The sequence below is a fragment of the Neofelis nebulosa genome, chromosome 9, assembly GCF_028018385.1.
Source record: "Neofelis nebulosa isolate mNeoNeb1 chromosome 9, mNeoNeb1.pri, whole genome shotgun sequence".
Lineage (NCBI taxonomy): Eukaryota > Metazoa > Chordata > Mammalia > Carnivora > Felidae > Neofelis > Neofelis nebulosa.
Genome location: NC_080790.1, coordinates 53037448 through 53050609, shown reverse-complemented (window position 1 = coordinate 53050609; position 13162 = coordinate 53037448). Strand labels below are relative to the sequence as shown.

The following is a 13162-nucleotide window of genomic DNA, read 5'->3' as shown; positions in this document are numbered from 1 at the left end:
AAACTGGTAACAGTATTTACTCAAAGAAGATAGACCTTAATGGGCTAAGAGAATCTTCCACCATCTGAGTCATAAGGTCTTTACTAGGTTCTCAAAAACAAGTAGAATACAGTGTAGAAAGTAAAGTTATATTTCTTCCCATATAAATTGTGCTCACAATTGTCAATCCTGCTTTGATGTGTGCAAATCCAGCCAGGACCCAGAGATCAGAACCCAGCATGGTCACCACAGCCCTGCCACCTCATAGAGTTGTACAGATGATCTTCCAGCAAATAAAGCTCCTTCATAATGAGCAGGGCTTTGGCCACCAAGCCCCACATGGTCTTTCTCTTCCCTTGGGGGCCTGGTCCAAATTACATGAAGCAGGGAAACTCTGCTCCTAGGTTCTTCTCACCTCAGAGCACTGAGGCAGGCGCCCCACGCCCATCTTCCACACTAGCATTGCTGGAAGGACACATTCCTGGGAGGGAAGTCTTCCAAATAAGGAGTGATCCAAAGAGGACCAGAAGAGTTCCCCCAAAATAATCAAGCTATATTTATGGTTCCTTTACCCTCCCACTAGAAGATCTACCTTTAAAATGATATCTTTGGGGTCCGTTTCATTGCTAACCCATTCTGGATAACTCAGAGGTTAGAAAAAGGGGAGATGGGAGAGGGCAGGAGGACACACTGACCTCCCTGAGGGGCAGGCTTATGTGGTCCTAGTACTTGATGGCTTCCTGCTAACCCAAAGAGCAGTCTGTCTTAAGGGAGGTCAGTAGCACATCATAGGAATCCTGCCGCTAACTTTGAGAGACCTTTCCACTCAATTCTTAGAACCCTCCTCTCTATCCATGTGGGACCAACAAGTTTGGGTCTTTTATAAAACTCATATAAATTCCCTCCAGAAGTCCACTAGAATAAATCAAGATTTATTTCAATTAATTTAATTTTTTTTTAACATTTATTTATTTTTGAGAGACCAAGCATGAACAGGAGAGGGGTAGAGAGAGAGGAGACACAGAATCTGAGGCAGGTTCCAGGATCAGAGCTGTCAGCACAGAGCCTGACATGGGGCTTGAACCCATGAACTGCGAGATAATGACCTGAGCTGAAGTCAGACACTTAACTGACAGAGCCACCCAGGCACCCCTTACTTCAACTAATTTAACTACCAAGCCCATCATATGTGAGAGAAATAGAAATTATTGGCTTTCTCAAATTATGTTCAGCTCACCAGGTAGACATCTTGTCAAACACACCAAACCTCACACACATTCACAAAACCCACTTTTTGTTTGATTTTTCCATGGGGACAGAAGATTGAGAGTTCCAACAAAAGAAATCTCCCTATCTTATGTTCATGAAGAAATTCACCTTTCCTCTAACATTTTCTTCTCATCTTGGTCAGACTGGGACTCAAGAGTTTCCCTTGGGTGCTGCTTGGATCTCTTCCTGAGTAGCTGCACCCAGGGGAACCCTCCACTGGAGGTGGCATCACTCTGAGGTTAGATGGATCCTGATTGTATGCTCCAGACCTCACCTTTCCAAAGCTCCAGGGAAAAAAACCAACATCCATATCATCACAGCAACAATCCCTCAGTCCCCAGAATTTAGAAGACACAGTCACATCCTGAGCCAACACAACCACTAGAGCAGCCTCCACACTCGGAGTCCCAGCACTCTTGGTCCAGGGCTGCAAAGTTTAACACCCAAACTGGTGGTACAACAAGGTGTCTGGGGGCCGACAACCCAGCGAGCACCCACCACATCAAAAAGAAGTGCAAGTTTTGGGGCGCCTGGGTGGCGCAGTCGGTTAAGCGTCCGACTTCAGCCAGGTCACGATCTCGCGGTCCGTGAGTTCGAGCCCCGCGTCAGGCTCTGGGCTGATGGCTCGGAGCCTGGAGCCTGTTTCCGACTCGGTGTCTCCCTCTCTCTCTGCCCCTCCCCCGTTCATGCTCTGTCTCTCTCTGTCCCAAAAATTAAAAAAAAAAAAAAAAAAAAAAACGTTGAAAAAAAAAGAAGTGCAAGTTTCTAAAATATTCTGCTGCTACGTTCATCAGAATATACCCCCTAGGCCCCAGTGAACACCAGGGCAGACAAATGTGATTCCCAGGGAAAAGCCTAGACCACCACACTACTGTGGTAGAATTTTTGCTATCACATAGAGCCAGTTCCTGGCAGAAATGTGAGAGGGAAGACAGGAGATAGTTGCTTCAAGGCCTTCCCAGGGTGCTAATGAATTCATCCCAGCTAGTTAGATCATTCCATTTCAGAGCTTAAAATGCTATTAGAAGAAATGCTCCCAGTGATTAATTTCCACACACCGATTACCACAATCTGCAGAGGGAGTAGTGGAAATCTACCATCCACATAGGCTTCTTCCTCTCAGAAACTCTTCCAAGGAATACTCCCACACCAGGCCAAAATTTTAGAAGTGTGTGATGGCAGAACACCCAGGCCACAGACCAGGCACTTATGTTCATCCACATATTCCTTTCCAGAGTCCCTCTGACCCCAGCACAATTGGCATCTCACTCCAACACAGAGGATGGCCTTTGTCCAGGGACACAGCCTCTGCAGGATCATAGGCAACTGTGAACAAAACTCAGAGCCTTGCGTGATAGGAAATGCTCAAACCATAAACACAGGTGTCAAACAAAAGAAATAAGCAATGGTGGGTCAGTAAACATCTTGCCACCCAGCAATGCCCAATCCCAAAACAGCAAAATCCTACACTTGAAAATCCAATCCTAAATGAGCCTTGCCAGGATCCTGACATTGATCCCTACTCCTACCAAGGTCAGATGCTGCAGCTTCACATGGCTCAGGGCCCTCTCCATTCGCACACATACTTGCTGATTCAGTCCCCAAGTGAACCTGCTCTGGCCCGAGAAGTTAATCTCCATGCCTGCCATCAGCAGATTCTTATGTACTTCATTTGGGATTTTTGCCTCTCAGGAATGTTGTTGATCTTGCACAGGCTGTTCTGACCCCATCCTCAAATCCCCAAAAATGCCCATCTCTGCCAGCACCAGGATTCCACTCCTCAGATCCTCTCCAAGGGCAGGAAGAAGGGTGCCATTCCTGCAAACTGAAGCTGGAGGAGGCCCGCGTCCCAAATCCTAAGCCCCTCTGTACATAAGCATTTCAGTCCAATGAGTCACATCAGCTATCCCCAGGTTTCTGGTTAGGGTGTCTGGCCAGGATCCTGAAACCCTATATACTCACTCCTTCATGTAAACTACACCGACCCCTTATGAGAATTATTTGGCAAATAAAGGTCAGGCTGAGCTTTGTTTCCCTGGCCCCTCTCACTTCATATTGTTTCCTGATTATAAAATGCAAGCTTTTATAAAGTTAGTAAAAGTGATGTTGAATAATTGCTCAAGCCACTTGCAAATTAGGATCTCAGAGTTAAACCTATTAGCCGGGGGAAAAAAAAAAAAACTAGTCAGAAAGATAGTCACACAGTAGGCACTTAAAAGAGAAAAAATTCACTTCCCCCTTCCCATCCTGAACAATTCAGTCCTAACACTGTTAGCTCACAGTGAGATGGGGGGAGAGACATGGTGGCCTTGAGTGAGCTATTGGAGACCCAGCAGGGTGAGGATGGCATCCACACATAGAGGTGGCCTAATACAGGACGTCAGAGACCAAGCAGATGAAGGGAATGGCCACACAGTGGGGAGGCTCAGTGCAAAGTGATGAAGTCCAATCAGCAGGAGAGGGGTCTCGGAAGGGCAGTGTGGTAAGGGGAGTCAGACCCAAGCCAGGCAAGGATGGTGCCCAGGCAGAGGGCAGCACAGCATGGGGAGAAGCAGCCCATGCCAAATCAGGCAGGCATGCATATGTGCAGGTGACCTCACATGGTGACCCAGAGTCCAAGCAGGATGAGGAGACACCCATGTGTGGGGTGAGGGATGGCCTGAGTGGAATGTGAGAGCCAAGGAGAAGGTTCTTACGGAGGGGCAGCTAGTCATGGTGTTGTTATGGGCTGAATAATGTCCCTTCAAAATCCATATGTTGAAGTCCTAACCCCCTACCTCAGAATGTGACTGTATTTGGACATAGGGCCTTAAAAGGGGTGATTAAGTTCAAATGGAGGGTGGGCACCAGTTCAATATGAGTGGTGTCCTTATAAGAGAAAATTGGGGCACACACATGCAGAGGAAAGACCGTTTGCGAGCCAAGAAGAGAGGCCGCAGAAGAAATCAAACTTGCCAACACCTTGATCTTCGACTTCCAAACTCCAGAACTGCGAGAAATAAATTTACGTTGTTTAAACCACTTACTCTGTATATTTTGTTACAGCAGCCCTAGCAAACTAATACAGGTGCTAAAGCCCAAAAGGGGTGAAGAGAAGAGCCAGGCATGGGGGAGACAGCACAGAGAGGAGAAATGAGTTACACACAGGGTATCCTTGATGAAAGACTCATTCCAGGGCTAGGGGTGGGAAAGGACATGATGCTTGAGCTCAGAACATCTTCTGCCAGAAAGGAAATGATCAAAGAATGATAGTGACAGGTCAAGCGGAAAGTTAGCCCATTTGATGGGGCTTTCACTGGCCACAACGAGGACAATTTGAATAACAAAATAAATAATGAAATACTAGGATATTATGATGATATAATAATTACTGAATTAAATAGAAAACCATTAAAATGAATATAGAAATAACCAAAAGGTTCTACAATAAGTCAATGGTTAAACTGTGGCACATCCATCCCATGGACTAATACTCAGCAATGAAGGGGGAGGGGTGTTAATAGACTTTTAATACAATGACTGGGATGATCTAAAGGGCACTGTGCTAAGTAAAAAGACCAGACTTTAAAGAATACACACTGAATGATTCCATATAGTATAGAACACTCCCCAAATGATAGAGACATGGAGAACAGATTACTGGTGGTCAGTGGGTAGAGAAAGTGGAGATGTGGGGGCAGTGGATGATAGCAGGCAGGAGAGCTTTATGGGGGGTGGAACCGTGCTAGATCTTAACAGTAGTGGTGATTCCACAAATCTACACTTGTGATAAAATGACAGGGAACTAGACACACATAGTACCAATATCGATTTTGTTTTGATATTGTACTATAGTTTCAGGAGATGCAGTCATTGAGGGAAAGAAACCAAGCTAAGGGTACATGGGACTTCTCTGTACTATCTTTGTAACTTCCTGTGCATCTATAATTATTTCAAAATTAAAAGTTTCATAGATACAGAATGTTGGTGAAGAACAGGATATCGAGAGAGCCTCAGAGCACCTCCACACAAAATACGGATCACAAAGTAAAAAGGTTAACTTTACAGTAGAGAGGCCTGGAAGTTATTACATTAGGTGATGGAAATGAATATCCTCAGTAATAGGACAAATCAAAATGTACCCCATTTAATAAGATGCAATGGGTAGACAACAACATCACTTCCATGCCATTCCCGCCAAAGATGTAGATCTGAATCTAATCAGGGGGAAAGAGACAAACTCAAATCAAGAAACATTCTGCAAAACAACTGGCCTGTAATCTTTCAGTGTGTCAAGGTCATAAAAATCATGAAAAGACCAACAAAATGTTCCAGACAGATGGAGGCTAAAGAGACCTGACAATTAAATGCAACTCATGATTCTCAGCTGGTCCTTCTGCTAGAAAGGACATTCAGACTGTTGGTGAAAACCTGAATGGAGCCTGAAGATTTTGTGACAGTAATGCCACAACATTAACTTCCTGATTTTGATGGCTACACTGTGGTCATGTAAGACAATGTCCTCGTTTATAGGAAATGCATACTAATTAGGGGCGATGGGGCATCAGGTTGGCAACTTATTCTCAAATGGGTCAGGAAAAAAGTTATTTGTACTGTACTTGTGACCCTTCTATAAAGTGTTTCAGAATAAATGCTTTTATTTTAAAAATAAATGATTTAAATGTCAAAGGATGAGAAACCCTTCACAAAACTGATGAATTCCTAGAACATTTCTGCAAAAAAAAAAAAAGTCACTCTTTACATTCAGGCCTGGAAAGTCGCACTTGGCAGAAGTTACATGCATATATAAAAATCTCAAAAACATGATTCTTTGTTTAGTCTAAGAATTAGCATGCTCTTTCAACTAGCAATTTAAACTGAGTTAACCAAAAGACTAAAATTTAAGTGTTTTGTTCCCTTTCCTAAAGAAAGTTGTTAGAACTTTTCTGTTTCTTAATAGAAAATGTTAGTCCCCGCTTTAAATCTACTTACTATAAACAGCCTATTTCCAGGATCAATTATCCTTGGAAGACAAAGACCTCCTGTACATCCCTGCTGCTGGTGTTGCTAAGCATATGCCTACTGTGCTTCCTTTTAGGTTCCACTCCCAGCCCAGGCCCAAAAAGGAATGGCAGGAAGGTATAGCCAAGCCGCTCACCCCAAGAATGACATGGTGATACCTATCTGACAAGGATAGGTGAGGATTAAATGCAAGTAAGATTCTTGCCTTAATACCGAGTATATATTAAAACATTACTATTTTTTAATATTTTGAGAGTGTGTGTGCACGCACACACACACGTGAAAGCAGGGGAGGGGTGTGTGTGGCGGGGAGAATCCCAAGCAGGCTCAGAGCTGTCAGCACAGAGCCCAATGTGGGGCTCAATCTCACAAATGGTGAGATCATGACCTGAGCTGAAATCAAGAATTGGATGCTTGGCTGACTGAGCCACCCAGGCGTCCCAAAACTAACATTACTATTGTTAACAGATAGCCAGGTTCAAGGTTCAGCTCAGGTCAGATCTTCATCCTTACTTTTATTCCCAGTCATTCCCAGTCAGCTCAGGTAGTAGCAACAGGAATTCAGTCTCCCAAAGGTTGACTGTCAAGGGAAGGTTTGGTTTATATAGGTCAAGTGGCCAGAATATAAAAATCTAAAACTGAGCATGTACAAGAAGTAGAACCCTTACAGAACAGTAATCAAGTAAAAAAAATGGTAGCCAAGGTCAGTCAGCAGAAAGCCCAGAAGACCCAAACCAGAGTAGAGCACTACTAAAGGCCAAGTGAGAAAACTCAGAACACTTGCTACAAACAGAATGCCTGTGGCTTATTGTTGATTACCCACCAATCAATACTGATTGCCCATGATGAGTCCAGCAGATTTAATAATGTATGTCCAAGCGAACACTGACATGCCAGGTATTGTGCTAGACACTTCCCTGACATGATGCCATTTGAGTCTCACAATTATCTCATGTACAAGGTAGTCCAATTATCATTCCCATTCCACAGATGGGAAAACTGAGGACGAGATTCAGCAGCTCACCTAAGGTTACAAAACTAGCATCTGAACCCCAGTGTGGGCGCTCTAGATCCTGCACTCAACTGCTATTTTAAACTGCCTCCCACCACCAACCAGCATTTGTGACTCCACAGCTCCCACTGCCCCTTATGTCACACTAAGCAACTTGTTACAGTACGCTTGGTTACAGTTCCTACAAGCTGTTCTTGTTTCTAGCAGTCATGTGGCAGGATGGACCAAGGGGTCTCATCAGAGTAACACAGTCACAGCAAGGGCCAAATGTCCACTTGTGGACTTGAAGAGGCAGACTGCTATTTCTATCCAGCAGCTTCATTAGTTTGGCAAAGTACTAGGAGCTATTAAATAAACTCTTATTTTTACTTAGAAAATGCCTTCCAATAAGGCCAATTCAAAAACAAAATGTGTGTGTGCACACATGTGCATGCATGTGTCTGTGGTATCACCATTTATCCTTGTGTATGGCAAGCTACTTCTTTCTTTTTCTGGAGGCCTCACAGTCAGAAATATTTTTGATGAGTTATTTAGGGTCATAAAAGGTAAGCTTCGGTCTGAAGTGGGTAATTCTGGAGGGGTTGCCTTCCCCTTGAGTTGCTTACCTATTAATTTGGAAACATAATAAATTTTCCAAACTAGCAAACTCCACCTTCCCATTAGGTACTTTCACAAAATGACCTTGTTTCAATCATCTTTCAGCATGGAAAATGCCATACACTTCAAGGAAAATATTTTGAGTTTTTGACATCTATGTGGCTATTTAAGAAAAAACACTTTACCAGACTCCTGGTTGGGGAGATAACTCCGGTCGTGGACATCATGCTCTGGCGACAAGTGTGTGCTGACTCACCACTGCCACCATCTGCCCAGGGCCTCTCCTCCTCGTTCTTGAAGCCCACAGTACAGCTGGCATGTTGGGTGATGTTTCTCGATAGATCTCTAGCCAATGATATAGGTGGTTCAGAAACATTGTTGCTATAGCTCTGGTGATCCAGATTTTGTCTCTAGAAACCATATGTAGTTGTCAAACAGTAGGACAGTCAAGATTCTGAAGATTTAAATCAATATATTCCAAAATTTTAACCAACGAAGTTTAAGTGATAAGGGCAATTCTTAAGTTATCATGGATGGAGAGAAAATCATTACTCACGAGACTGTATTTGTTTTTCTATAACCTTAAGATTTTGTACAGTTGGCAACTGCATTAAAAATATTATCCCATGGAACAGATCCTGTATTTTATAATGAATGTGGCACAAAACAAAGCCCTCCTGTTACACATGCAAGGAAAAAACTAGGGCAGCCACCTGTTCATGTACAAATGTTATGACCATGCCACAACTCAAGCATCTAATTGGTTCACAGGACAATCCATTCCCACCATTGCAGAATTTATCCCCTCAGGGGTCACCCAAGTAGGACTAGTGAGTGGACAAGGAAAAAAAATGAAAAGAACCATTATATAACCTGGCTATTCCCAGCCTAAATTTTTAGAATGATAATGTTTCTCTACTCTCTAATATCGGTCCTTCTCTTCTGTCCCTAAACACAATCACATTGCTACTTACAAAAGACTTCAATTGATCTAACCACTTTTCTTCTTCCATCCTTTTGATCCTTCTTCCAGTCTCAGATTTCTAGGTTTAATGGACTTGAAATTTGCCATTATACTCTGCCTGGGGCCCATTTTACTCTGAGGGCCACCTACACGCCCTCAAGCCCCTAATAAGCTGACTTCCAGCCCACTCCTATCCTACACCTCACATTCTGGGCTTCTCCATAGTTTCTTGAACCACTTCCCACCCTCAGATTCCCAAGATTCTCCCCACCCAACTTTAGGACCAATCTTGCTTCTCCACCTTCTTGCCACCTTCTCCTCTCTGATGGCTCCTCCTCCTTCCTGCCAATGGTGTCACTCATGACTCATTTCTAAGGTCTTTCTCTCTTCGTATCTTACCTCCTCTGATGACTAATCCACTTACAGGCCTTCAAGTCCTGCCTGACCATGCAACAAACCCATATAACTAGCCCACAGCTTCCATCACCTAATGGACAGTTGTGAGTTCTACACACTGATAATTGTGCTGACATTACGTGCTTCACAGTTTGCATAGCAGGCTCGTTTATGTCATCCCACCAAATGGTTGAAAATCCCATGAGACTGGTATCCCCAACCATTGCTGAGCATTCCACCAGACTTGTCTTAGAGAGGGCCTCTCCAAGGGAAATGCCTCTTCCTTTCTGTGTCCTGTCTGATGGGAAACCACCACTATAGAGTGGATTTATGGAAGCCTCCTGTCATACCCTAGCTATCAAGGTTCTATTAAAGATGCGGCAGTTAGGAACCAGGTACCCTGGACAGTGACAGGAGGCAAGTATATAATCAGAAACTTGGCTCCAAAGCTCACACAGATCTGGATTCAAACCCCAGTCCTGACATTTCTTAGCTATGTAGCCTTTACTTGTATTTTGATTTCCTGCTCTGTAAAACATGGATCATAAATAACTCCTAGGATTGTTACAAACTAACCAGAACATATAAATTGCCCAGCACATGGAAAGGGCTCAATAAATGGTGGACATTGTTCTAAATTCTTAAACCTTTACCTCCGAGTCTTTGGCTCCTTCCAAAACATCACTGAGAACTTGTATGTATTCAGTTGCACCTTTAAGGATATCAACCTTGCTAGGCTTCCTGCTTTGGGGAAGAAATGGCACAAGCGCCTTCAGTTTGGCAAAACCACGGTTGAGATTTTTTATCTGGAAAACAAAAAAGCACAGTGACACACAGAGAAGCTAATTTGTACAGATGCCCCCCCAAACCATAGAGGAGGGTTGTGAGGGCTTGCTTTCACAGCTCATGTCTGGGTGGTGAACCTAAATAGGCATATGCCAGAGTCCCCACTCCACTGGCAGTGCAGTTGCTGGCAATGGAGGAAGGAGCGGCGTAAACTCAGCACTGTGGGTGGACGGGCTAGCAGGGGGGAAGGGGTCTGTGTTCTTGCTGAACCCTGTCCTCCTCCTCTTAGAGCATACCTGCTGCACTGTAATGTTCAGGCAGTTGGGTAGTGGCTAAAAACTCTAAGTCAATACATCAGGATTTAAAACCCAGCTCCACCACATACATACTAACTTTACAAGAACGTTAGGATACTTCATATTGCCACATTATGGTGTATCTGCTAAGTGGAAAATACCCACCTTGTAAACATCCTTGTGATGATTAACATAATTATACATAAAACTCTTCTTCCTGACCTGGTGCATAGAAAGTCCTCCATAAGTGGTACTGATAATGAATAAAATGTGCAAACACTGGTCTACTCAAGCACTGTGCCATCAACTCTTTAATCTCTTTCCCAGCCAAATCAGGTGTTAGTGTCTAGAGAGTCTGCATGTTGGCAAGACTTTAAAGGCAGAATAAGGCTAGCTCTCTATAATTCTCCAGGGTCCAATCCTTCAGCTCACAATGCCTGGAACTCTGATGACCATCCCCCTGAGGGAAAGGGGCCTTGGAAAAAACTGGTTTCCACTACACCATAAAGCCAATATACTCCTGTTAATCGAGAGTCCTCTCCCACTCCAGATCAAAGTCAACCATGGACATAGTTATCTCATTACAGCAGAATACAAAGACCAACAAACATATGAAAATGTGCAACTCTGATGAAAGAACTATAAAATAAAATAGAAATTAATTGCCATTTTTCATGTACCAAGCTGGTAATGTTGTCATTTTGTTAATCATACCCAGCATTGGAGATGGACAAAGGGAACAATCTTATACCCTGTAAGAAAGGATGAAAATGAATAAACTTTCTAGAAAGCAATTTGGCAACTTGTATCACAACTTTTGAGATTGTATAGGTCCTATGTTCCAGTAATTCCATTTCTAGTATTTTGAGAGCAATTGCACATAGATATATAGACCAGTAAAAAGCTGCAAAAAGCATAAAGACTGGATAAGTTATGGTCTATTTATATGACTATGCAGTAAAAAGCTGAAAGAATGCTTAAGAATGAGGAAATGCTTTTGATAGTGTTAAGTGGAAAAAAAACAAAAATACGTACTAGCTCACAGTTTTATAAAATTATATATGGCACACACATAACTAGAGAAAAAAGACTGGGAGGATATATACAAGAATGTCAGTTCATGGTATTTATATCTGTGTTATGGTTGCTTCTGTTCCCTGGTCATTTCTGTATTTTCCAGGTGTATTAATTTTGTCGTTGTAAAGAAGAGTGAAGGTCATTAGCTTTAAAATAGAGGGTAAAACCAGGATGAATTCTCTGCAGAAAGCAATTCCTTCCTGATGGGAAGGCCCATACAAAATGCAAACTACTGAATCAGAATCTTGTTTGAGGCCACATCATCACATCCGATTCCAGGGTTATTTTCACAAAGGGTCCGTGAAAATAGTCCCTCAGTTTTCCACTCCCTCAGTTTACCCCAACTTCCCCTGTTCTACTTTCACTTGGTCCTTTCTCCTCCCGCCCTTTCCCAAAGCTCCTAGCTGAGGCACCGGGGCTCCACTTCCAGAGGACCCGGGCACCGGCAGCAGAACCTCTCCCTCAAGTCCCAAGCCCGAAGGCGCGCCCTCCGTCCTCTCCTGTCCCCCACCCCACTCCCCGTTGGACTTCCTCCGCCTCGGCCAAACCCCCAGGTCTGCAAAGAGCAGAAGGCAGGCCAGAGTGGACAAACTGGGGGCCCAGGTTCGATGAGAAATACTAAAAGCCACCAGTAGATGCCGCTCGGACTACGGCGCACAAGACCATTCCGCGTTGTGATTCACCGCGGCGTCCCAGCCTGATTGGGAAACAACACTAGCTGGAGTGCAAGTCCCGTGCACACCCCTGCACCGTGTTTCCTTACTCTAAAAAAAAGAGAAAAGAGTAACTTCCACTGGGCCCCCTCACCCCATACTTGCTTCGAGGCAGAGATGCAGAAGGGAAAGGGGTGGTGGGAGCCCTTTACACCCCAAGCGCCTACCCAGCGCCGAGTGGTTGGGAGATTTAAGCGCGACTCCTGGGCGCTAACCTTTTTGAAAGCACTTGCCAAGGCGAGACATTTTTAACGTTGTCAGGGGCCTCGCGTGTCCCCACTCCCACCCCTTGACCCCGTTCCGGGTGGTCAGCAGGTGAGGAGGCCATCCTAGCGTCAAAGAACGTCTCCCGGACGACGGAACCTCGGGCCTCAGGAGGTTCGAGTCGCCTCGGAACCCCGCGGGTTGGGGGTAAGTGGGTGCACGGGCTACCGGCCAGGTGTTTAGTGGCGAGCAGCGGGTCGTGAGGCGGCCGAGCCCGGGTAGCCTTGGGGACCCGCGCGGAGCAGGGCGCTCACCCGTTCGCGCTCCTTGGCGTTGGCCACGCGCCGCCGCTCCAGCACCAACTGGAGGTCCTCGGTCGAGGAGTAGCCGCCCGAGGGCAGCCGCTTGAGCCGGCAGATGGCGGCCAGCTGGGGCAGCGGCCCGAACTGCTCCCGCAGCACGTCCTCCAGCACCTCGGCCTGCGGGACGCTCAGGAGAGCCGGGGCGGGCGCTGCTTCCATGGCGGCGGGCGGCGGGCTGGGGGCGGTGCGGCCTTTCATCTCCCGCACCTGCGGCGGCACGAGCTGCGGAGCACGGGGGCGGGGCCTGGGGCCCGGACCACCTGTCCCGGTTCCCCTACCCCGGCCTAATGCAAGTCGGGTGCCGCTCGGGGAGCCGCGTTTCACGAGCTGCACAGGTGATTTTGGTGAACACTGGATTACAGACAGCACCGGTTCTTAAATCTGGCCGCACACTGGAGTCGCCTGGGGGAATTGGGTTTTTCTTGGTCCGCTTGCCTGGATTCCAATCCCCAGAATTCCAGTTTGATCAGTCCAGGCTGGGGACTGAGCTTCTGGATATATGTATA

General features: G+C 45.4%; 1 protein-coding gene across 2 annotated transcripts in view; it reads right to left on the bottom strand.

Moving 5' to 3' along the window:
* Positions 1-13051, bottom strand: part of FIGLA (folliculogenesis specific bHLH transcription factor) — a 78865-nt gene extending 65814 nt beyond the window's left edge. For both annotated transcript variants that reach the window (XM_058683784.1, XM_058683783.1), the window contains exons 1-3: positions 12609-13051; positions 9872-10024; positions 8044-8268 (exon numbers count right to left, since the gene is read on the bottom strand). In XM_058683784.1, the coding sequence (XP_058539767.1) occupies positions 8044-8268; positions 9872-10024; positions 12609-12854 (624 nt within the window). In that variant the 5' untranslated portion in view covers positions 12855-13051. The remainder of the gene's footprint in view (positions 1-8043; positions 8269-9871; positions 10025-12608) is intronic.
* Positions 13052-13162: the final 111 nt, after the last annotated feature.